This window comes from Abramis brama (assembly GCF_963993115.1).
Source record: "Abramis brama genome assembly, chromosome: 11".
Classification (NCBI taxonomy): Eukaryota; Metazoa; Chordata; class Actinopteri; order Cypriniformes; family Leuciscidae; genus Abramis; species Abramis brama.
In genome coordinates, this window is record NC_139973.1 from 30526104 (window position 1) to 30550959 (window position 24856).

Consider the following 24856-nt stretch of genomic DNA (forward strand, 5'->3'; position numbering starts at 1 on the left):
TAACTGATTTTTTTTTTTTTTTTCTTATTAGCAATTAATATTTATTACTGTTAAATTCATAAATGTATAGCTAAAAGAAACTGCATACAAGTACATTCAAATTGTAAAACAAAACATGAATCAAAAACATTAACAGCACTTTAAAATAATTGGCAACTCATTACAATAAGGTTCATTAGTTAATGCATTAAGTAACATGAACTAACAATGAACAAAACATTTGTTACAGTATACTTAAATAAAAAATAAAGCTGTTCATTGTTTGTTCATATTAGTTCACAGTGCATTAACAAACACAACCTTTGATTTTAATAATGTATAAGTAAGTGTTGAAACTGATATTAACTAAGGTTAATAAATGCTGTAGAAGTATTGTTAACTAATGAACCTTATTGTAAAGTGTTCCCAAATCATTCATGACGAGAGCAAATCTAAATATCAGCTTCCACAAAACGGTACATAAAATGAGGAGCTCACTGTACTGTTTAGTAAGAAAACTGCAAAGGCAAAGTCTTCTGTTCTGACATTTAAAACTATTCACACGTTTCCCTGTAGGGAGTGCAAAGGATCAAAGACATCTCCCACTGTTCTTAATAACCGTAACCCCGATGATAGCCCTCATGGTAACCATCATGGTGACTGTAGTCGTCGTCTGGGCAACGCATGCCGAGAGACTGCTGGATGGCCATCTCCTGCCTGCGAAGCTGCATGGAGTCCACCAGCTCGTAAATGATTGACATGGACCACATAGGCGAGGGGTACCAGGATTTCACATTGCCGTCTTTCCCAACAAGCAGCATGGAGAAATACTCGTGGCTGATCTGGAAGTAGTTTCTGATGTCCTGCACCAGCGAGGCAGACAGGTCCTCACGGTCCACTGATGCACTTCCTGCAATACAAATCACAGTTTCCTTGTTTTCTTTGAAGAATAAAACAGCACTACATCTGCATTCCAGCAATAAAAGTGAGTGAGTTTTGTTCACTGCGAAACGAGTCGCTAATCTCACCATTTATGGGGTAAAGCTCCAGGACTCCACTCATGTCATCCAGCGTTTTTCCAGTAATTTTCAGTACAGATATGTGACGCAGCCCTGTGAATTTGGGGAAAAAAGAAAGACTAAACATAATGAGTGTTGACTCATGGATTCAACAGAATTTTCACAGAGATGTTTTTTGAAACATGCATGTGATTTGCATTAAAAATATGTGTTGTTTTTTGTTCTAAAACGGGCCTTCGTTTATGAGGGCATCAATCAAGCTGTCATGCCCCAGAGAGGAAGTGGTCTCTGTTGGATCGCTACGCACGACTCAAACATCCACAGGTCCTCCTGGATTGTAAAGAATGCAGAGAAAGATTCCTAAAAATGTTCCTACTTCCAAAATAGCTAACAAAAGAGCTGTAAATGGACTGCGTCATCCTATTTTTATTAGTGCCATTCCTGGGAGCCATTTGTGATTGAGGGCTCTTGTGCAGATAAGAGCTGGTTCCAATTAAAAAACAAGTATCAATACCATATGTGCATTTCTATAAGCGGGCAGCTCTCTGGAGAATCCTCTGGCATCTGACTTGATGATTTCCTAGTGCAAATAGTTTTTTATGTTAGTTGTCAAATTGGAATTATGGGGTTGTTTGAAGCTCAAGACATCCAGATAGTGTAGAATGCATTTAAGTCATGCATTTTTGATTGGAACGTCCAAACAAATCACAGCTGTTGACATTATCGCATAGGGTGTTGACTGGACCGGACCCCAAAATTTGTTTAGAAATGCTTAACATGGAATTTCAGAAAACAAAAAGTGTCTATTTTCTGACTTACATAAACAGGTGGGAGTGATGTTGATATAGCAAAGCTCTTAGAGCTTTCTGTATACAGTTCACAAAAAAGTACTATACTATTGATAGTTTGAGTGCAGTGTCATATAGTCTCAACTTTCCTGTTTTTTCTTAATCTAGTAAATTCTCAGATTGGCTGGTTTAACACAACTGTGTCATGAACAATTCTACTAATGAAAAATTAAATGATTCCACTGGCTTATTAGAAATCCTAGAAATCCTTTTATGGTGTATGTTGTCTGAACTATATTATGACCATTAAGGTCTTTTACATTATAGGTTACATATAATAGTACAGGGTTTCCCAAATCAGGGGGTTCGCAAACCCCTGGGGGTTCGTGAGTTGATGAAAATCTAATAATTAATGAAATCAAATGTAAAATAATAATTAATTTTAATAATTAAATGGGGATTCACAATTAATCAAAATAAAACAAATTATTAGGCGTTGTTTAATTAAATATAGTCTGTTGAGTTGCGTGTTTTAGAGTGAAGAGCAGCAGTTTTTTACACTCAAGTAGCTTTGATGAGGTGTATCAGTATCTTAAAGCGGTTTGGTTCTGTTTTATGTGCATTTTGAGGATGCTGTGTGCTCTTGGTTCACTTTATTTAGCCTAGACATACAGTTTGAGGATTTGAATGTTTGAAAGTGAAGCATTTAAAACATTTAAATATTGGTAACCTGTGGTTATGGGTATCTGTGTCAGTTTCTATTTTGGGTGGGTTTGTCACATGTTTTAGTTTTCTATGTTACCAATGCTGTGTTCGAAATCGACCCCTATACCTTCATTCACTATTCCCTACATTACTCCACTAATATAGTCCCACTTGAAGGAGTGAATGAAAACGAGTGAATTCGGACACTGAGTGGGCAGAAAGGGCTGCCGCTTTTGCAGTTTGTGCTTGCTGTTTAATAATAAATTGAAACGTAGCAAACTGCTCCAGTAGTAATGAAAATATGTATCCTGCACTCTGCTATGGAAACTAGCATGTATAAACCGTAATTAAACAATTTAATAATCAATTAAAAAGGAATTTCTACCTGTATGATGAAAATGGATGGATGATTGATTTAGCTGCGGTGCCATCTCCTGGCGAGACGCAGGAATTTCTTCAGCACGTGACTCTTACAGTGCATTATGGGTATTCTCTAGCCGTTGAGCGTTCATCAGTTGTACACTCGTTATTGCGGTGCATTGTGGGATTGAATGTGTGCACTCAATATCGTCCACTATGGTTTCGACACCACTACAAATGGCTGTCCCTTCAAATAGTGCCCTATTTAAGGGTATAGGGGGCGATTTCGGACATAGCCCAAGGCTTCTCTTTGATTTGATTAACATGTGCACCTGTTATTCATTTAGTTGATTAGTTTGCCTTGTGTATTTAAACTCTGTCTTAGTTCAGTTCATTGTCTGTTCTCATTTGGGGGTGTTTACACGACAACGATATGCTTAAAACTGAGAAGTTTTTCCTTTGAGTTATCCACGTACAGACGACACCGTTGTCAAAACGATCCCCATTCACACAGATCTACGAAAACAACAAAAAATGCTGTATTCTGCTGCCAGGCCGTTAGATAGCAATGAAACACCATAGACTGAACACGTAATATGCATGTGCATGAAGTCATCGTCTTCAGAGATTCGCGTTTTTGTTGTTTACTCGGAGACTGTTTTCAAAAACTTGCACTTTGAAACCCGTTTTCAAAAGTTAGCATTTTCAGCCAACCAAAACGCCGTTGTCGTGTAAATAAACGGCCAAAATGGATAAAAAGTTTAAAGTTTTTTGTTTAAAACGGCGTCATGTAAACAGACCCTTAGTTACGTTGATTGTTCTGTTTCTGTTTTTGAAGATCTTGCCTGAGCACTTTGTTTCTTTTCAGTTTTTTAAATAAAACTAACTGCCGTGACTAAATCCTGCACTTTATTTTCATAATTTGTAATCACTGACATTTAAAAAAGAAATACAATTTTTCAAATAAAAAATAATCAAAATAAAACATTTTTGGAAAAATGTTCAAATATTTTATCTGTAATTTAATCTGCATGTCATTTGACCATTAACCAACATCAGAAAACCGTGAATATGCGAATTTGAACTAAAATCTGATGGGTACTTCAAGTAAATATTTTACCTCCAAGAGGTTTGGCAGACCAAAACGTTTTTGGACACCTATAATAGTGTATATTACCTACAACAGTGTTTCTAAGTCCTGGGGACGCACATATGTACTAGAATGTTTTAGATATCTCACACATTAAAACACCTGATTCAGCTCATCAGCTTCTTAGGGTACGTTTAAAAACAGAAACGATTTCCTTTGCGTTCTTCACGTACAGACGATAACGTTGATAAAACGATCCTTGTTCACACAGATCAGCCAAAACAACTACAAACGCTGTATTATGCTGCCAGGACAGTAGTTGGCGATATCATTTTGTAAAGAAACACTACTAAGCACCTATAGACTGAACACGTAATAGGGGAGAGCGGGGCACAAAGTAACGCTTTTTGACTTTCTCAGTTTGTGTAAATCTACTTATGGTTCAGAGTATTTATTTTTTCCCACATTAATTTCCCACATGTCTAGTACAATTATGTGTTTTTGTTTTATTAATACAGTATATACTTTTTTCTTGATATACCCCGAAAGAATGGAAGTGAAATGTGACAACATGCCCCATAGGTGGGGTACATTGTAACATGTGTGGGGCACATTGTAACATAACATATGACAGCTTAAAATGTTATCTGATCTAATAAAAAAAATATTCAAAACAAACTAAAATATTTTCTAAATAAAATACAATTAAAAGACTTTTTCATATAAAAAAATGACAATTTTTAATAATTAAATATAAACTCATTTTTGAGTTTTGACTACGAACACATGAAAACACAGCTATACAACATAGTTCAAAACAAATAAATAATTAGTAATTTCTGAACATTGACTCTCAGTCTTTATTCACCTTTTTCTCACGTTTTCTCAATAAAATTAATAAAACTATAGAATATAATAGCATTTTTCTAATAGGGGCACATTGTAACGCAGTGTTACAACATGCCCCCGCCTGCACAACTGGGATTTAAACCCTGCTAGTGTCTTCTGCTAGTTAGCGAAGCATTAAATAACTATCTCAACTGTTAAATAATCTTGGAGATTAAAATAATATCAGATTTGTCTTATTTTAAATAAACACAAAAAATAGAGATGAAAAATTAACTTAAGTAAGAAATTTACTTTTGCTATGGTTTAATAAATGTCTATGGATATCTTCCAAAAAAAATAATAATTTTGGCGGATTTTTTTTTCTATATAGTGTTGATATGGCAACTAGTAAATACACAAAGTTTCGTCATCCTAGCATGTGCGGAAGTATTTAAAACAAGCGTGTTACAACTAGCCCCGTGTTACGTTGTGCCCCGCGCTCCCCTACGCAAGACGTTACTATTTTCACAAATTTGCGTTTTTGTTGCTTAGTGTCTTAAACAGGGAGACACATTTTTGGGAGGTAGGTCCTGAGGACTGGAGTTCAAAAACACTGACCATACACTAGAGATAGTGAAATTGAACATTTCTCATTTTGCATACTTCTGGATTTGTCTATAGCATTTTGTAGTCTGTTGTAAGTAGCGCTAGTAGTACATTCACATTTTAAAGCACATGTTTATTTCACAGTGGAAGATAAACATGCCACTAAGGTTTATCCAAATGATCTCACCTAGATTACAAGCTTGGCTATTAACGACGTAGAGTTGTTGCTGATAGGCCCATTCTTCATCATTAGGGGTGGATATTACAAACAGTCTCCGCCTCCAACGGAATCTTAAAAGACAATGACATGAGAAAGCATGCAGATGAGCACATTCCTTACATTAATGCATTATATAAATTATAAATTCAGACACCGACACTGGTTATTTCGAACCTAGATAGGAAGTCCTCTAGAGATCTTGATTTGTCTTCTTTCTTGCACATAACCGCAAGTTGCCTCTGCTGTTCTATCTCTTTAATGCGAGTTGACAATGTGTCAATGTAATCAAACACTGCTTGCATAACAATCGGGACTTCATATCGTTGCTGTGAAAACAAGGAATGCATAATTTTGTGTAATAAAATTAGGTCAGAAATGATTACATCTACATCTCATATTCACTAACAAACGTTTTTTTACAACACACCTTGACTGTCATGTCAAAGTCAGTCAGCAACATGTTGAAATCATTATAAATCATCCCGAAATGTTTCCGAAATGCAGTGATGAGGTCCTGGTTGATGAGATCACTGTCCGGCAGGCCTCGTAAGGGCTTATCCTGTTCTGTTAAAAAAAGAATGAGGACATTTTGATAGGACATGTTACAAACACACAAAGACTGTACAGCACTGACCTGTCTGGTAGTGTTCAATCTTCATGGTACTGTTTGTGAGGGGCCCAAAGATACTGATGATGGAAATTTTACGCAGGGCCATATCACACACTTGCTCCAGGTACTCATCCCTCTGTTCACTGTACATATGATTCTGCTCATCTGGAGCAGTTATTACCTGCAGACGATTAATAAAACACCCGACATTTTTAGACATTGATTCAGTGCTTGAATGAACCAAAATGCTTCTTAATTTTCAGGAACATAATGAGCAAATAAAGTTTTCAAAAGGGAGGGTTCACATTTTGGTATGAAATTTTTCTTAGTATGAAGAACATTTTAATAAACTTTTTGCAATATATTGAACCTTTTGTGCATAGAAAAGTTCAATAGATATTGGAATGCCATACAGAACCTTTATTTTTAAGAGGGCTCAACAGTAAGGATTTTTCCAAAGGTTTCTTAAATAAATGGAAAATTATTCATTTAAATGTATACATTTATCTATTTTTCATTTTAAATGTATAATATTTACATTTATTATTTAATATTCATTTGAAAATGATTAAAAGTGTTCACACATTGCAGTAATAGATCAAAATGATACATTATATATTTATATATCTATCTGATGAGTTTAAAAAGTCGATAAACAGAATTCCATGTCACCAAATTTCAGAAAAAGTTTGGTGATGAGTAATGTGCAATAAAAAATGTAAGATATAGCGATGACCCATTGGGCATGTGACAGTTTCGACAACTGGCCCGAAACTCTCTCACAACGGGTCATCCTTATCGTTGAGCCCTGAGCTATATCTCTATGTAACTTTTTCCATGTGTCTCAGATACAATACGTACTATGAGCCGTCGTCTTCTCTGAAAGTAACTCAAAAAAGTTTCTAACGATTTCTTGGAATTGGCTGCCTGGTCCACAGCAGCCCTTTCTTCAAAGACATTTGGCTTTTGCGCAGCGTTTTTTATTGGAACACTGACATTTGTCACTTTTGGGCCTTTTTCCCCTCCAGGTATCTTCTTTAAAGGCTTTTCAGGTCTATCCACCTTCTTCCTCCGGTCGGCACTGTCAGCTTTAGTTTTGCCCTTTTGAGTGGTTATAAGTTCTGTCTCTGATTTATTAGCAGTGGGCCTCCGTGTGTCTCGTTCTCTTGTGTGCTGACTAAGCTTTTCACTCCATCCATGTTTTACCACAGGCAGTTTGCCCTTCTGTGTGGATGCTTGTGTTGGTGAGATTGCAGTTGATATCTTTTGCGTGCGGTCTAGGTGTTTTCCTTTATGTTGTTTGTAGAAGTTAGAGGTAACAGCGAGACGAGTATCTGTGTCCCTCAGACGGTTTGGTAGTGAGGGCCGGTAGACCCGCTCAGAGGTATTAGGCACAGCTGTGTTCCAGGGTACGGTTGTGTGTGGATGCGTTTGGACCACTGTGGAGGGTGCATTTGTGGTAATAGTAGTCGTTGTTGAGGGAAAAAAGGTGGTAGTAGGTGCTGTTGTTGTTATAGTAGTTGGAGGTGTTGTGGTTGTAATTTTCAAGGTAGTCGTTGTTGTAGGTTTTTTGGTTGTAGTCATTGTAGTGGTACTGATGGTAGTTGATATTTGTGCCCGAGTTATCTGGGTGGGCTGAGGGACTGGTCTCACCCTGTGCCGCCCAGTATTTTTTGTCGTGTTCACCTGCGGCTGCAAACCAACTGCATTTGAGCCAACAGACTGCACTACCTGGCCCTCAACTCCAGCGGTCTTGCACTTTTGCACAAAGCCCTTTTGCCTGGCCTTCTCCAGTCTACGCATAGGAGTCTGGTCTATCGCTTCATAAATTGCCTCCAGCTGAACAGGGTATGGGTATCTTTCCTCTACCTGAAGGGTCTTTCTTAAAAGCACCATCCCAAACTTACCATCCTCCAGCTTCAGGAAGCCCATCAGTCTGGGCACCAGGGCTGGATCCAACGGCTCCTCCACCAGAGATCCCTGATTGTTAACACGGCTCACCTTGCCTCCCATCTTCCCCTTTTCATGGAACATTATAATCTGTTGCATGTGTCTGTCCGCCATCTCACAGTACACGTCCGGCCTGAGCAAGTTCACCATTAACCTGTAATAGCCATCAGAGTCGTTGGGAGCTGAAATGACCAGAACACGTTTTTTACCTGCAAAACCAGCCAGGATGTTTATGGAGCTAGTTGTGCCCAATGGAGTAGATTGAAAAATAGGTTCTTGAGCAGGAATGCTGTAAGTCACACTGGGTTTCCTGTATGGAACTTGTCTTTGACCTTTCAGGACCCTCCTGGCTGGGGGTCGTGAGGACTCCACATTCTGATCATTTTGACGTTTCCTGAGTATACGTGTGTTTCCAGAGGTGGATAACTGTGCAAATCTTCTACTAGATTGCACATCATTTGTGTACTTTTTGACAAAAGTGTTTGATTCTAATTGTGCATTTCCTCCTTCTGATCCTGTGTAATCCAGGACCAATTCTGATGCTTGAATCCACGTCAGAGTAAACAAAATGGCATGTACCTGATGATTTTTCATTGCAATAATACTGCTAATATGACTACAGCATAAATACAAATCAATCCAAAAATGATGACATTGAATAGGCAAAAAGGTTTGGGTAATTTGATCCAACAGCAGCGAGACACAAACTAACCCTGCATTCCTGCTCAATCGTGTTACATTAATAGTAAACAAAAGACAGATTAATACTTAGAAAAACTGCGTAAAATAGATAAATAAAGAAAACAACTAAAAGTTATTCCGACTCGTCTTCGAGGGAAAAATATAATGTCATAATCCAAAGCGAATGAGTCTGTCAAATGATTGCGAGAAATGCATAATTCCGTATGCATTCCCTCATTACAATATTCAGTTACGTCAAGTAGTTTCCAAGAAAGACAGGCAGAACTCCACAACACTTTGTCAAATTTCTGTATCCTTTAAAGAATGGCGTGAAAAGAGCCTCGTGTCCAATACTTCTCAATGCTCTCTGAGCTCCAGGCACTGACTGAGATCTGGAAGAAAGTTCTCAACAAGCGGGGCTCGCAGCCAGATTGACCACGCCCACTCTCTTCTGATATGTTAATAGCGTGCCTGCCTTGCTAATGTGTTCTACATCAAATTTGCATAACATCATATTGCACAACATTGGATAAAATAGGGTTGTGAAGGGATTTATGTGTCATTTTTTTAAAAGATGAAATACTAAACTTTATTGATCACATACGTAATAGCCTACTATGTATTTTTTGCCATGTAATCAGCTGCTTCTGGTTTTAACGTAGAAAAAAACAACAACTTTATTTGTTTTATTTATTTTTACCATCTTTAGGATCTAGAAAATATTTCTGGGTCAAGAATATTTTATAAAGGCGAGAGAGAGAGAGAGAGAGAGAGAGAGAGAGGACTGCCATCTATTGGTAGCCTACCAGAGAGGATCCAAAAAAGGGGGAAGAATCTACGCTCTTTAACATTTCATTTCATTTTTTTTTTAAACTCTTAAACCTAATGTCTATTTAAATGTGCTTTAAGTAATAATAAAAAAAAACGTCTTCGCACACGAACACCCTCAATTACTCTCTGCTTGATGAGTTAAGCCTCTTACACTAATGCACTCGTTGCTGAGCGAGCACAGGATGGCAACCTCCTCAAGAATATACAGAGATCTAATCAGCCATTACACATGACGATGGCTATTATGACCAGGCTCAGGCTAAAATATTACAGAGAAATAAACATAGTATAAAGTACTTGGGTTGTGTGGATCTTAATAGGCCTACAGAATGTCCGGAGACATTGTGGGAACGTGGGATGTGTCGCTAAGTGATGGGTTTTACCGAATTGAGTTTGAACATGGAACAACAACAGGAAAACGGGTCATTTACATTAATGGGAAGGTGAGATCTAGTCAATTATTTATGTATTTATTATTAAACTATAGGCTATAGCACTGTGTTATATTATTGTCATAATGATATGTGTGAGTGTGTGTGTGTGTGTGTGTGTGTGTGTATATATATATATATATATATATATATATATATATATTACACAAAAAGTATATAAATACATTAATGAAAAAAAACTTGAATGAAAATAAAGCAGAACATGTAGCCCTATTAATGTTTTCTTTATTTTCATTTTGATTCAAGTTTTTATATTTCTGTATAATATTTTTATCTTGAATTTATTCATTTATAAGATAATATCTAATATAAAGATGAATGAGATCTTATCAAATAATTATAATAAGTCTTATCAAGTCTTGTTTTTAAGGAGGTGTTGAGGAGGGATTGGCTGTTCAAACTGGTGGGCAAAGAAACATTCCCTGTTGGAAATACAGACACAAAAGCAACCATACTTATTGAGGCGGTCACTGGGTTTTCCTACGAGTACACACTGGAGATCAACGGAAAAAGTCTCAAAACATTTTTGGACAACCGATCAAAGATTTCCAAAACATGGGTGCTGAAACTGGATGATGCTGATTACAGGATAGTTCTAGGTAAGATTCACAGTGAAAACATTCCTTTTGATTTATGATGCAAAATGATGTTCTTTAAGTTTTTCTGAAAGCCCTTATTCTTCTCAAGGTCATTTATATCCACAGTGTATGCATATCCACAGGGTTTTCAAATTAGGGGGTCAGCAGATAAAAAAGGTCAACTTATACAAATAGGCCTTTTTTATATGAAAATATATAGCTACTTTATATTTTAGGAAGGGGGGTTTTCACAAGTGGGGGTCTGAAGCATCAGTTTGAAAACCCTTATAGACTAAATTATACAGTGTGCATGCAGTACTAAGAGAACGGAAAAGTGATCCTCTTATTTGCTTGTTTGATTTGGCAGGCATCAGACAGTTTAACTGTAATCTCTGAAGTTAAGACAATTAAGACAACATTAGCAAACCATTATGTGTTTTTTTTTTTTCTGTTTCACTAGAGAAAGACACTATGGATGTATGGTGCAATGGACAGAAAATGGAGACCATGGTGAGAACTTTTAATACTGCAGTTCACACTGGCACAGGCCTTTAGATGTGTGAAAGATACACTTTGGTCCATTAAGTCAGCTAATGGAGCAGTTGTGTGACCAGTGACCACTGTGGAAATATGAAACACCATCTTAATCGTTGCACAGCATTCCCATGGCTTGTGCTTATTTAGTTACATGCCTGTGTTTATATTGATTTCTGTGTGCAGGGGGAGTTTACGGAGAATGGAACCGAGACACACTTTGCAGTGGGGAACCGTGAATGCTGCATAAAAGCAACAACTAGTGGAAGGAAACGGAATGGAATAGTTCATTCCCTACTGGTGGATGGAATCAGGATAGAAGAGGCCATTGAGTAAAATGGAGGCTAATAGAATTCAGATGTGCCAGACATTTACCAACAGTCTCCTTTATCAGAATTAGATACAGATGGCACTGAAATGTTTTTCTTTTTCTTTCTGTTCAATAAATCCAGTATGTTGGCATTTGTTCAGAGTATGGGCAAGAACATTTAAAGTTGTTAAAGATCTTAAGTATCGTTAGAAGCACAATCAATCCCATTTAATTAAAATAAATTACACATTTTGTGAAAATGAGAATTTTTTATTATTATCAAGACCAGGGTAAGATGGGGTAAGATGACCTTGAGGCAAGATGACACCCATCCCCACCTTAAAGGGATACTTCACCGATCAGCATTAAACTTTGTATCAGTAGAAACCCAGTAGTATTTTCGAATGACCGTGCTTCCCTCCCTCATGTCCCCCTGAGACGAGAGATTTCTGTATTGTGTATCTGGAATTATTATTTTTTCTCAATATTTACTGTAATTAATAGGGTTATTATTCAGTAAATCCATGAGTTAGATATATTTTAGATGTCTTCACTATTCATTAAAACTATAGGTTAAATAAGTGAAATCATCCAGTTTGATCTGACATATCTTCAATTAAAATATGGGAAATTAAATATGTATATTCATATGCCCAAGCCTTAGAATAAATGTACTTTTCAGATGAATGTCTTATACTGGAATTCTGCTTATGGTTATTCTGTTATTGGTTACTCAATTATTGATCTAAATGATCAAAAACACAATTTAGTTGATTTAGCTAAATTTGAGCTAATTGAGTTTTGAGTTTTAATGTTTTATGGGGGCATTCCAGATTTTTACTGTACAAACTGTATATTCTATCCTCTAAACCTAAACCTACTCCTAAACCCACCCATCACAGAAAACTTCCTGCATTTTTACATGTTCAAAAAACATCACTTAGTATAATAAGCTGTTTACTAAAAATGTTCCCCACAAGGACAGGGATTTTTGATATTGCCATCTTATGGGGACATTTTGACCCAACAACCTATATCACACACGCACACTTAAAGGGGCTGCATTGCATCTACCCTTTAAACCCATGTCAGTTCACCAGTAAAACCAAACCAGCATGTGTTTAACCTTTATTGGATGGTCACACACCCATGTTAGCATAAGACTCTGAGGTCATTTCCGAGTGTGTCACAGAACTGAGACCAACAAGTCATTCTTATGGTTTACATGGTCTAATCAGACGACACATGTGTTCAGGGTAAGATAAGTGCACCCTATAGCGCCCCCATCCAGTGTGTGGCGACCTGTATGCGTTTTTATAACAACGGACTGCGCAGAATTAGCGCAGCTACGACCTTGACGACGGCTCCGAAGCGCCGACGTTTTTTTCCAGTAGGAAGCGTCCAAAGGAAGGAGCAGGCGCAATGATGTTTGAGAGGATACAGACGGGACGGACCTCAGTGCGGGAGAAAAGGGAATGCACCCATCTTTGCGGATAAAACAAGAGAGATACCCGAAAACCCCGGCGATAGTATCTCGTTGAGGTTGGCGCACCTCTATGGTTTTGTGGTTTCGCATCGAGACCGCAGAAAGTGTTTCATTGGTTGTAATGTCAGCATGAGCCGAAGTGAACAACAGGAGAGAGCGAGTTGACTGTGCTGGGAACACAGCAGACATACCGTGTCCAGCTCGTCTGTGCGAACTGTAGTTTCTCGGCGAGTTTGAGTTTTAATAATTTATCTTCGGCTCACCCCTTTTTGCCGCTGAAACTGGTCAGTGTGTATGAAGCACACAGCCGGAGTCGACCATGTGGACTCTTCTCGCCTCGGACTGTAGACCTGAGATGGCCTTCACTTGCCTATTATAGTCCGTAATGACGATGCGTGGTGATTTGGTGGAGCTTCTTTGTTTTTATGCTGTATTTACGAGGATATGGGGCATATGACTGTATCCTGGGATTTCCAATCCGGACAGCTGCAGCTCCTCTCCCTCCAGCGTCTGGACTTCTGTTGTAGTAGCCTACACACATACTCAAATATTACATGCACTGATATCAAAGCCGCTGATAGTCAGTCTCGCATGAAGTGTTAGGTGGTTTAACGCCTAATCATTAGTTCGTTTTGCTGCCATCTGTGATTGCATCCTATGGTAGCCTATGTATACAGTGTACATTTGGAATAATTTGCAGTTTTGGTTTTGACCAAAATCGTTAAGAGCTGACCTCAGACCTCATGTGGACATCTGATCTCACTGCTGTGTTTGCAGCACATCACTGTCCCTAAATCACCTGCAAACACTCTTTAGATAATTGCATATCGGGTTCCATTGTAAGAGATCACATTGCAAACATGAATTATCAGCAGCACCTGGCGAACTCAGCTGCGATCAGAGCTGAGATCCAGAGGTTCGAGTCCGTCCATCCGAACATCTACTCCATCTACGAGCTGCTGGAGCGGGTGGAGGATCCACTGTTGCAGAACCAGATCCGAGAGCACGTCATTGCCATCGAAGGTAAGGGCAACAGGGGCATTTGAATCTCCTTCAAGAGCCAGTTTTCAGAATCTTTAATTGTATGTTTGGTGGCAACGAAAATGGGATGGTACGACAAACCTACATTATAGCATGCCACTTTTATGAAATCTGTGTCCACTCCCAGTGTCATAAAAAAAAAAAAAAAATACACAATGAGTATTATATTACATAATAAATAATGACATTACAAATCAAGCCACTCCAAAGGGTGATTATTAGTTCTCTCTCTTCACATGACGAGTGCACTTTTTCAATCTGAGAAAAAGTTTTGGACCTTTGGCTTCTAGAAATGAGAGGTAGTAAATCTTATTTCCAATGTTTTATTGGTTATTGTAGTTGTTTTTTAAACCATTTAGTTGTCTTCAAGACATCTGAGATTTCAGATTTAGTCATTGTAAGCGTGAGAGAGGTTTGAGTCAAACTTTAAACAGAGAAGTTCCGATTTTAGTCTGCCAGATCTTTCCCATATGTAATTTTTCACTATATAACCAGGTTATATAGATTTACAGTCTGTTCGATAGGTTGTATAGTATTTGATTGATACGTAGGCAGTACAACCCTTTGATCTGCCAGTCACAGCCTCAGTTAATTCATGAAAAATTAATGTAATTTACTCTGAATAAGATCCGTACTGTCTCAAGGAATTGTTGATGGTTTGTGTCAGATGCAGATTTCATTCTTGCTTCTTGTAGAGGATTGAAGGTAGTGTTTATGTATGGTTTGCATGAAGATTTCTTTGCAGGGTGGTGGGAGAGTGGCTGTCATGGCCTGTGAGGTTTAATGCCTTGTCATTGTTTTAATATAGTACTAGGGTTGCGCGATATGCTCCATTTTCATATCGTCCTATCGTCAGCCTGTGAGATCGGCGATACACGATATTATCGTGAGGGGGCGGGGCTTACTTATTTGATTAACTTGCTTATTTACTCATCAATTTGCTTGTTTTATTACTTCGTTTTAAATGAGAATCTTTTTTCTATTTTGCTAGCAAAGGTGGAGTGTTTATTAATAGGCTAAATCAGGTTATTTCCTGGTATAGTGAGGTAAAAAAAGATCCTAATCATTCTTGTATCTGACTCGGAGTATTTCAACATGTCAGCGGGAAATTTACGGACACACATTATCCTCTCATGCCGTTACAGATCTGCAGCATTTTGACTGTTTGACGAGATGTGAACACGTTTTAATTTCTTGATTCAAGAAAGAGTCGGAGTCTGCGATATATGTCCTCCTACCAGTGCTCTCTCTGTCTGGATGCACTTCACATGCGCACCGCACTTCAATAACGCAGGTGTTTTAAATGCCAGGAGAAATCAGAGGCAAAAATCTAAAAGTCGATCGGTTATACGCCGACTTAAACTTATGACTTGACTCTGATAAAGGAAAACGGGTTAATCCGTTTACATGACCACATGCATTGTCAGTTTATTCAGCATAATCGAGTTAATAACGTGCATGTAAACGCGCTCAATCCCTGAAAACGAAAGCAGAAACGGACTGAGCTTTCGCTGCATTAACAGCACGTTCTCTCAGAGTCGACGGTGGATAACGGTAGGCTACAGCAACTATCTTAATTTACTGGCTGAATATTTCTCTTGTGGACTTACATTATTGACAGCGAAAAAATTAGAAGAATATTTCTTGTTAAACAAGTTTGAAGTTGCTTGTGATTTTCACAGATGGCAGAGTTTCACAGATGCTTCGTGAACTAAAGACTTTTATTAGGCCTAGGCGGCCTATATCATTTTATTGATATTATTATTATAATTAATATTTTGTAATTGTATTGTTTTTAGTGTTATTAAATATTTTGTTAATGTGCTATGGAAACAAAATACTGACGAACAACGATGCCGCGTCTTCATCTAGGCTCTGTATAAAAATTATGCGTCTGTTAAAGCACTCTTGACAATTTGTGAATGGATCACCTTGCAATGATATTTCGTTGTGGGATGTAGTTTTTGTTTTGTCTGTTTTAAAAACATTTTCTTTGAGGAGTCCTCATACGCGCGTGATATGGCGCAAGTGTGGTTATGTGGTGATGTCGTTATGAATTTAGGCAAGGCAAATATAATTGTAGTTCCTAATTAATTTAATAACTATACTAGCTTCATAATAATAATAATGATTTAATACATTAATGGAAAAACGAGCCAATTATCGTATTGATATCGGCAAAGGCATCTGCCATCGGCGATATCTCTGTCTATCGTCGATACACGATACTATCGTCTATCGGCACAACCCTATATAGTACTGTAGTTAAGAGATAATCATCATGGTTTTTACACACAAATGCAAATGCTGTCAGTTTTACCTGTAGGTTATGTAATGGCAAAATGAGAAACTGCATTGTGCTTGAAATGAAACTCAGTGTTCCAGTAGATTGCAGTGAGTGTTTTGATAATGAATAAGTGGGCTCTTGGCTGTGTGTGTGGTCAGTGACATGTCTCTGTCAAAGCTGATGTATGAATCTTTGACCCCTTTCAATGAAAGTAAAATGGTTCTTGACTTGCTGAGACATGCACATGGATCAGCCTGACATAGACAAACCTGTCACTCCCTTAGCACACCCCCTCGACAGACCCCGGCCTGTCTAATTCCTTAAGAACCAAGACAGACTTGAGAATGGAGTGTTTACTTGCTTAGTGGAATCAAAAGTGAATCTTTTAAAATCTTGCTATAGTTACTTATAATCCCTTAAATTTAAAGGCATCATAGACCTACATGTTATGTTGCATGTGGTCATGAGTCAGAGTTGGCATTCTAAAAGCAGAACTTGACAGAAGTTATGTTTGTTTTGTTGGTTGACTTCTGGCGTTGCAGTGTTTTACTAATCATGTTCGCTAAGTGCTAACTAACTGCTGTCATTACTAGCTAGGTGTTCTTGGTAGTGAATTTAATGCAAAAAATATGAATATTCCAAAAACAATCTGGAGAATAATCAGGATTTAGGAATTTAATGTGTAATGGTGGATTAAATGTCTACTTTGATGCCACTTTCATTAATTACTCACTGACCCTCTAGTTTAACAGATGGCAAATCTGAGCTGAAAAGCGATACTTAACACGCCCTGTGATCTGAAGCTTGTCTGTCTTCAGATATTAGACTGGTGTTGCATTTATGTTGGTGTGCACTTTACTTCATTTTACACAAATGCCCGCTGACACATCAGGGACGGGTTGGTCTGAGCCTAAGCAGATTGCGCTCTATGCAAGGCATGTTTGTGACACTCTGGCCTCCCTGTTTCTTGCATAAAGGGCATGACATTTATAAGAATGAATAGTGTAGCTTGTGCATAGAAAAGAAGAGTTGTATGAATGTTGGATAAAACAGACCTTCTGAGAATCTAAAATTCAGAAAGCTATCATGCACAATCATATACAAGTATTAAAGTAAATGGTGGTCAGTTTTGATTTCATATTGATTTTATACTCGGTCAAGGCAAACGTGAGCATATGTGCTTTTGTGAGCATTTTATTTGCATATGTTTTATCCAGCATTTGTGATGTAATGCCCCAAAAATGTGCATAAAAATAAAATGGAAAATGTCTTATGCAAATTTGGAGTAATGTTGTGAAATTTGGTACATTGCTTGGGGAAAGTATGACAAGTGTCCGGACCAAGTTTTGAATCTGTAATTTCTACTCTATATTGCCACCAACAGTTGAAATTTGACCTTTCATTTGCTGGTAACTTGTGAACTGAATAGACTAGAAATAATTAGTGCTGGGCGGTATACCGGTTCATACCGAATACCGGTGTTTATTTTTGTTATGATATGAATTTTCTTTATATACCGCTATACCGGTGTATGTCGCTTAAACAACGTTCAGAACGCGGCGCGACACTGTTTGAGAGGGTCCCTTTTCACTTGCACTGTGGTGAGGGCACAGCTGTATGTGTTGCTAAGCGTGACGGTAAAGATGGATAGGTTAAACTATAATTGATAGCTGTCAAATTATATTTGTGTTTCCCATACATTGGTTCACAATATCAACACTGGTCACCACAAATAGATTTTCCAAAAGGCTTGACATCGTTGAATAAACATGAGCACTGCACGTTTCAAAGTCAAAACGCTTCGCGGGTGTTTTTATATGAATGTATCTTTGAAGGGAACTGACTGTCTCTAGAAAAGTTTATATGTTATTTTCATTGAATCTTTCTTTCCTGATAAAGCAGCGCATATGAGCGCCGCGCTGATTTGTGTACAGCCGTTACCAGGGAAACCGCTGTTTCTGCGCTCCTAAAGTGCCTCATGCTGGCACCTCTTTGTAAACAGCATCATTTTGTGGGGCCTTGCAAACCTGTATTAATGCTAGTGTGGAATTTTTCTACAGTATTCACTCATGACAGTAAAATAGGACATTCTAAGTCAATCTACTGCAGTATTTCCTCTCTCAGTCAGTAGAAAATGTGATTAACATCCAGTCATGCGTGGGGGAAAAAAAATACCGTCATATACCGTGAAACCGGAATACTTTTTAAAAATACTGTGATATAAATTTTTGGTCATACCGCCCAGCACTACAAATAATTATTCCTCTTATTCTTTTTAGTGTGAATTGCATCAATTTCTGTCGAATATATTTTAAGACATTTTGATTTTTATATAACTTTCGAAAACTTCTACCTAATTTCATACTTTATTGGCCACACAAAGTTGATACATACCCAGTGTTCCTCAGTAGGGTGGTCCTTATTTTTAAAGTCTCCAATTGTCATGCTCTTAACCCTTCAAATTGTTCCTTTATATAAGAAAATACAGCATGCCAATTTTTATGGCAATAACATAATAATTACTGGTAGCTCAATAGCTTTAAACTTTCTGAGATTTTGAGGATTTTCGTAAAAACAGATAATTTGAATTGGTATTGTACCTGGCTAGTAAAATTCCAAAAAAATCTCCATAAAAGCATCTAATGCACCATATATTCCTAAATATGTATTTTAGATACATATTTTAGATGCATATCTCAGTTTACTTATTGTAGAAACTAAATCCAAATTAATCCATCCATGACCCGGTTTAGCAGATTTACCTTTCCTGGTGGAATCAATACATATTTCTATTGATGATCACCTTGGTTATTGTTTGGGTTTAGAGCACATTTTTTGGTTAAAAAAATTACATTACGTTCCTTGAAATTGACCCGGAACTTTGGCCGAATCAAGCAGATTATCAGGAGACACAGGCAACCATACATGCAATGAAAGTAGTCAATGATCACACCGAGAGAGGAGTGGCTCTGATTCAAGAATACAATGGCTATCTCACACACTCTGAAGAGCAATTGCAGTTTCTCCTTCATGTGGTGGAAGATCACCGACAGATCTATCCAGACTGCAAAAAGTCAACACTGGCTGCTGAGCATCAGAAATGAGGGATTGTTGAAAACTTTGTGCTTTTTTTTTAGATTGTTGTCATTGTTGTCATGTCAGTGTTGCTCTGATTTCAATAAAATGTAGTTAATTTGCAGCAACTTTTAATATTACTTGCATATCACAATAACGCCGCACAGCTTAACATAGGCAATCTTCCATATGATTGAGCTACCTCTAAATATCATTTTTTTGTCAACATTTTTGCATATTTCTAATTTTGAAGTTAAAAGGAACAGTTTGAGAGGTTAAGACACTAACATTTTGCAAAAAAAAAAAATGGACTTGATAAGGACCACCCTATTCCTCAGTTATTAATTTTGTCATAAAATGCTGAGTTTTACCAATTTGGTCTGTTGTCAAGCCGGTTTGAATTTCACTCCTGCAGTTTATCGCAGCTGTTTTCATATAGTACAGCGGTAAATATGATAGCAAAACGTCAAAAAGGAGGATGTCTCTCGGCACCGGTGCTTGGCCCCATAATTGCTGTTTGCAGACATTTTGTCCCTCCTAATTTGCCAATAAAAGTAGCTAAAAAAGCCAGAAAATATTTTATTATAAGCGGACTCACAGTTCTGTTGCTCTCTGAGAAGCTCATTGTGTGTCTGGTTAAATTTTGCCTGTCCATTTTTGCAATGCTGGACAGGTTCCCTGTTGGGATTGTTAGTTAGGAAATATCTGGCAGATCTAATGGCTGGGGTTATTGTGCTAGGGCAACAGTGCTTTTCAACACTCCCCCTCCAAATGAGAGGTCGCAGCATCATGCAGATGTCAGAAACACAGCCCCTCCCATCCAATCTGTGTTGAGGGCACCATTAGGGAGATGTAGTCACAGCCATCCATAAAGTTCGTTAAATGCGTACAGAGGAGCGTGCGTCACCCGGTGGAATGGCAACAAGGTTGGACTGTCAAATTGGTCCATCCTTAAAATTACATCTCACATCCTACTGCTGAGTCATACTCTGCTTTTATGGCCAGTCTGTCTGGCACATTAAAGATTTTGGCCATCTCTTTGGCATTTCTCAGAGCTGTCAGCCACTGTGGTCAGCATTTTACTCAAATTGAACTAAGCATTGGTGCAGTAGAATGCTAACCAGAGCAATGGCTGCAAGGAGACCATATATCTGTTTATATTTAATTAGGAGGCCCTGAAGCACGGCCGTAGAAACTATAGCTAGGAGAGAGGAACGGGGCAGCATATGGGGGGGCCATATGTTGAAAAGCGTGCAAAGTCTAGACTGGTTTCAGGTATTAACAAGCTACCAGTACAGTTGAATTAAATGGCGCAGTGGGGTTCTGAACACAAACAATAAAGAGGCAGATTAGGGGCAGTAACTGTCTCTTCTAGTTATGAGAGTAAGTGGATTACTTGACCGTCACTGGTTCCCACATAGGCTACGTCTACATGAATTTTCATTTCAAAACTCTGTCCACACTGGTGTTTTCCAAAAGTCTCATGTCTACACTGAAAATAAAAATCATCTTACTGTGCATGTGTAAAACTTAACAAAAGCTCACTGAGATGACCAGACATAATAAAGTTCTTATGTTATTCTTCTGGCACAATCATTTTAATAGCAAAATATCCCACCGCTTATTGGTGCATCCAGGTCGAGGTCAATCACCATTCCACGTATGGTCTAAAATGCAATTACTCTGTTTTGACACAGGACAGAAATTGCAAGCAAATTTTCTGTTATCTTAACAGGAATGTAATATGAAGATTTTACAAATCACTCTTTTCCACTGCGTGGTACGCCTCGGCTCGGCTCGGTTTGAATCGGTTTGCTTTTCCACTGCAGTTTAGTTCCGCTTTATAGTGGATGGGATTATAGACTTTTTTTTTTTTTTTGATTTTAAGACTGATCGTTATAGTTGCTGAAAAACGTTTTCATTCCTGGTCGCCACATCCAGCTGTCGCTGGATCCGCTCCTCAGCTACCAACAAGAGGAATGTCTGCACCTCGTCTACTGACCACGATTCAGCCATTTCTTTTTTCAAGTGTATTTTTTTTATTTTTTCAAACAAGTCGATTAAAAAAAATTGTACTGCGTTGGCTGTTGCTCACTATTTAAATCTAGCGGGTTTTGTGTCTCGTGTTGCAAATCCAATGACGCTGGTAGTGACTATTCTCTGTTTTCACGTCACATTTTATTATCGGTACGGCATGCTTGGTACCTCAACAGAGGTGGTACCATTTAAAGCGAGCCAAAGCGAGCCCTACCGAGCCGTACCATGCAGGGGGAGGGGGCAAAGAAGTTCCTCGCCATAGAAAAGCACCTCTTCTGCAGACGGCATCACAAGCTTCTATTGTGAACACGCCGCTCAGCTGCCGTGTTCCAACGAGAAGACGTACAAGAAGCTAACGGTGCGTGTCCACTACTATCAGTCGATCACTACTGATCTGTATAATCAATGAAAGCATCCAAACTGCGATATTTAACATATGTAAATGTATAACAACTGCAAAGCATCCAATCTGTAAACAATATAATTTGCGCACTAAAGCTAGCATAAACTCCGGCCCAACCTGCTTATTTTTTAAACGCTCAAGGCAGACGTCACTACCTGAACCTCACAGCGATTGGCTGCCGACCGCATTTTTCGCTTGATATTTGCATGTCGAAGAATGAAAGAACTGCCCAACCTTTTGACAACGCTCTCAATGCTTTCTCTGGTCCGCTGTCAATCCCACAATGCACCACGTGAGCATGAAGCTCAACTTCCATAGGAATGAATTGAAAAAGCTCACTCTGCTCTGCTCACCCTGCGCCAGTGGGCACAAACCGTAAGCTTGTGAGGCGCTGCTGACAAATTGTTTTTGTTTATTCAAATTAAGTTATGTTCTGATCTATTATTCTCTCTTACTGTTGGGGGGTGGGGTGCCAGAATTATAATTTTAAACCTTTTGTTACAGCTCTTTTGTTATAGCTTCTGTAGCAAGGGTGCTGCCATCTTGCAGTACTATGACCTGTGACGTCACTGGGTTGGTTGTTTTGCCTGAGTTCAACAGACTCAACGGTAGAGAGAACGTTAAAGACCGACAGCAGAGGACAGTGAAAGATAAGGACAGAGACAGTGAAAGATGGAAACTGGAAAGCTACAGGGCATCAGAAGACAAAAGGGAGGCTACTATTGAATTGCTCCTGGATGTAAAAATAAGTTTTACGGTGTTAAAGCAAAGGACAAAAGATTCCGTTTGCATAAATTGCAGCTGAAACGGAGAACATTACTACGCCTCCCAATACACATTCCAGCACAAGACCCACTGCCTCAAGATTTCCATAGTTATACTTGGCTATACAATATGTAGCCAAAATGACTGTCATAAATTAAAATGAACCACAACCATTATAAACACCCGTTTGTCATTCCACAACATGCAGAGATCAAAGCTGATACAAACCGCAATAATATTTCTTATCGTGATTCCACGTTTACCAATCATCAGGACTCCACACGTTGGATAATCTCCAAACATTATCCATAATCCCGTCATCTTCCTTGCCATCTTTTTTGATCCTTTAGCATTTTGTGCAATAAAGTTTTGAACCAACATTTCCTTCACTGCTGGAGTCCTGAATAATTTTTTTTGCCTATTTTTATTTTATTTTTTATATCAGCCTGGAATTGTCTTGCAAATAGCACTGGAGCCCTCTTTTGGTCATCTACTTGGTGATGGATATTATGAGTTTTGTCTATTACTAGTAACGATTATAGCAACTAAGCAGAAAAATCAAAAAACAATCAAAACTAATAATACTCATTAATTGTTACAATTAATGGCGCCATTGTTACAAAAGCTATAACAATATCTTTTTAGTTTAGACAATTTTTGATTAGAGTGGAAATCCATTTACTAAATATAAATAATGTTAACTTGACTGACTGCTTGATTTCCACTTTAATGGGGGGGCAAGCTGTTTTTTGCATTTTTTTTTCTTTTTCTGAGAGTGTTGGTAGAATATGCGTCACATGAAGAAACGTTTTAAAATACCTTTGTTTTCACGGTCCACACTATTATGTGAAAATGGCATTTTTAAATGTATCCATTTTGGAGCGCATCTTCCGAAAGCTCTGCTTTTGCAGGACAAACAGGAAATGTAGAGAAAAATACGCATTTTCAAATGTATCTGGATTAATATAGAGCTGATTTTTCAAGGTGTTTATTTGCTGTTCTCAAAACCAAGATGTTAAATCTTTTGGGGTTTTGGTTCTCTAGCAGTAAGTGGGACAAAACATCAGTAGCATGATGGGTCAGTCCCAAGGGCCTTTTTTTTCTTTGGTGATAGTAGAAGGCAGTAGAGGAAGTTGAGCTCTTCTAAGTCACTTTCAAAGGAAAGAGATGAAACACTGCCACAGGCAAAGCTGTAAAGAGTCTCGAGTCGAGATCAGCTCTCTCTCCATCCCTTTCCCTCTCACTCCCTCGGTTTATCATTTTCTTTCTCAGTGTGGGTGGTGAGTGAGCAAAAGTTCTCAGCTGAATAGCGATTTGTTCTTTCCAGTCTAAAGCGAAAACAACACCCTCATCCCTCTCTTACTGCTTTTATCACTCCACATTGTCATCCTTTCAGCAGACCTGTGCACCCGTGCCCTCTGAAAAAATGTGCTTGGTGATTCACAATGGTTGTCTCATTCCTGTTTGAGCCTTGAATCTGTTTCTGCATTTTTCTCAGATAATAGACCAGATGCCAGATAATAAGAAAGATCAAGATATGGGAATTTAAATGACAAGATATTCAAGTATTGTTACATGTAATTAGTAACTCCACTGTCATCTGCATTGTCCAGAAATGCATTACTCATAAATGGCCAACAATCCTTTCTGCAGTGGCGTTCTCTAGGGCAACACTCAAGTTTTTCTGTCTATCCTTGTGAAACTGGAAGTGGAAAATATTCTGTGCAGTAATGGGAAACTCTTTTAGCCCATCCTCCTCATATAGACTAACCTAGTTCTCAAAGGACATTTGACACTGGAGGAAGTGTCAGGTGTTGGAGTGTTTCTGATTAAAACAGTCAGTTGTTAGATTGTTTAAAACTGATGTATTCAGATGAGCTGGAGGAAGATCCACCTGTTTGTCCAGTTTTGTGGGGAAATCCCTCAGCAGGCACTCTAGATGGAAGTCACTTGCTTCCTCTTTTGCTTTTAATGTATAATGTAGTTATGCTGATCACCATATTTTTGTTCCACCTTGCTGTAGACAAATGTATGTTTATTGTATGTCTATGAATTTCATTACTCAATGCACCTCATAATCATAATTGAGTCAATTATATATGACTATAATGATTTGTGCAAAAATACTGTGCATAAAATGCTAGGGCTGCACGATTAATTGTATTTTAATAGTGATGGCGATTTCTGCTTTAATGAAAAATAATCGTCACAATATTTTCCC

The 24856-nt window shown here is 38.2% G+C and overlaps 3 protein-coding genes across 5 annotated transcripts in view; 2 read left to right on the forward strand and 1 right to left on the reverse strand.

The window, feature by feature from the left end:
- Positions 1-29: 29 nt before the first annotated feature.
- On the reverse strand, positions 30-8886 carry ccdc80l1 (coiled-coil domain containing 80 like 1). Its single transcript, XM_084129905.1, has 7 exons — positions 7067-8886; positions 6230-6386; positions 6023-6159; positions 5770-5921; positions 5563-5666; positions 1008-1091; positions 30-889 (listed from the first exon to the last, which is right to left on the reverse strand). Exons 1-7 carry the CDS (start codon positions 8747-8749, stop codon positions 591-593), a joined length of 2616 nt encoding a protein of 871 aa, XP_083986031.1. The 5' UTR covers positions 8750-8886; the 3' UTR covers positions 30-590.
- Positions 8887-9816: 930 nt separating this feature from the next.
- On the forward strand, positions 9817-12228 carry faimb (Fas apoptotic inhibitory molecule b). The gene is made up of 4 exons (XM_084129915.1): positions 9817-10110; positions 10490-10718; positions 11158-11207; positions 11418-12228. The coding sequence occupies exons 1-4, from the start codon at positions 9997-9999 to the stop codon at positions 11565-11567; spliced, it is 543 nt and encodes a 180-aa protein (XP_083986041.1). The 5' UTR covers positions 9817-9996; the 3' UTR covers positions 11568-12228.
- Positions 12229-12859: 631 nt separating this feature from the next.
- Positions 12860-24856, forward strand: part of agap1 (ArfGAP with GTPase domain, ankyrin repeat and PH domain 1) — a 200546-nt gene continuing 188549 nt past the window's right edge. Inside the window, exon 1 of one of the 3 annotated variants that reach the window (XM_084129542.1) lies at positions 12860-14050. In XM_084129542.1, the coding sequence (XP_083985668.1) occupies positions 13888-14050 (163 nt within the window). In that variant the 5' untranslated portion in view covers positions 12860-13887. The remainder of the gene's footprint in view (positions 14051-24856) is intronic. The other 2 variants (XM_084129541.1, XM_084129540.1) reach the window with 2 other exon arrangements.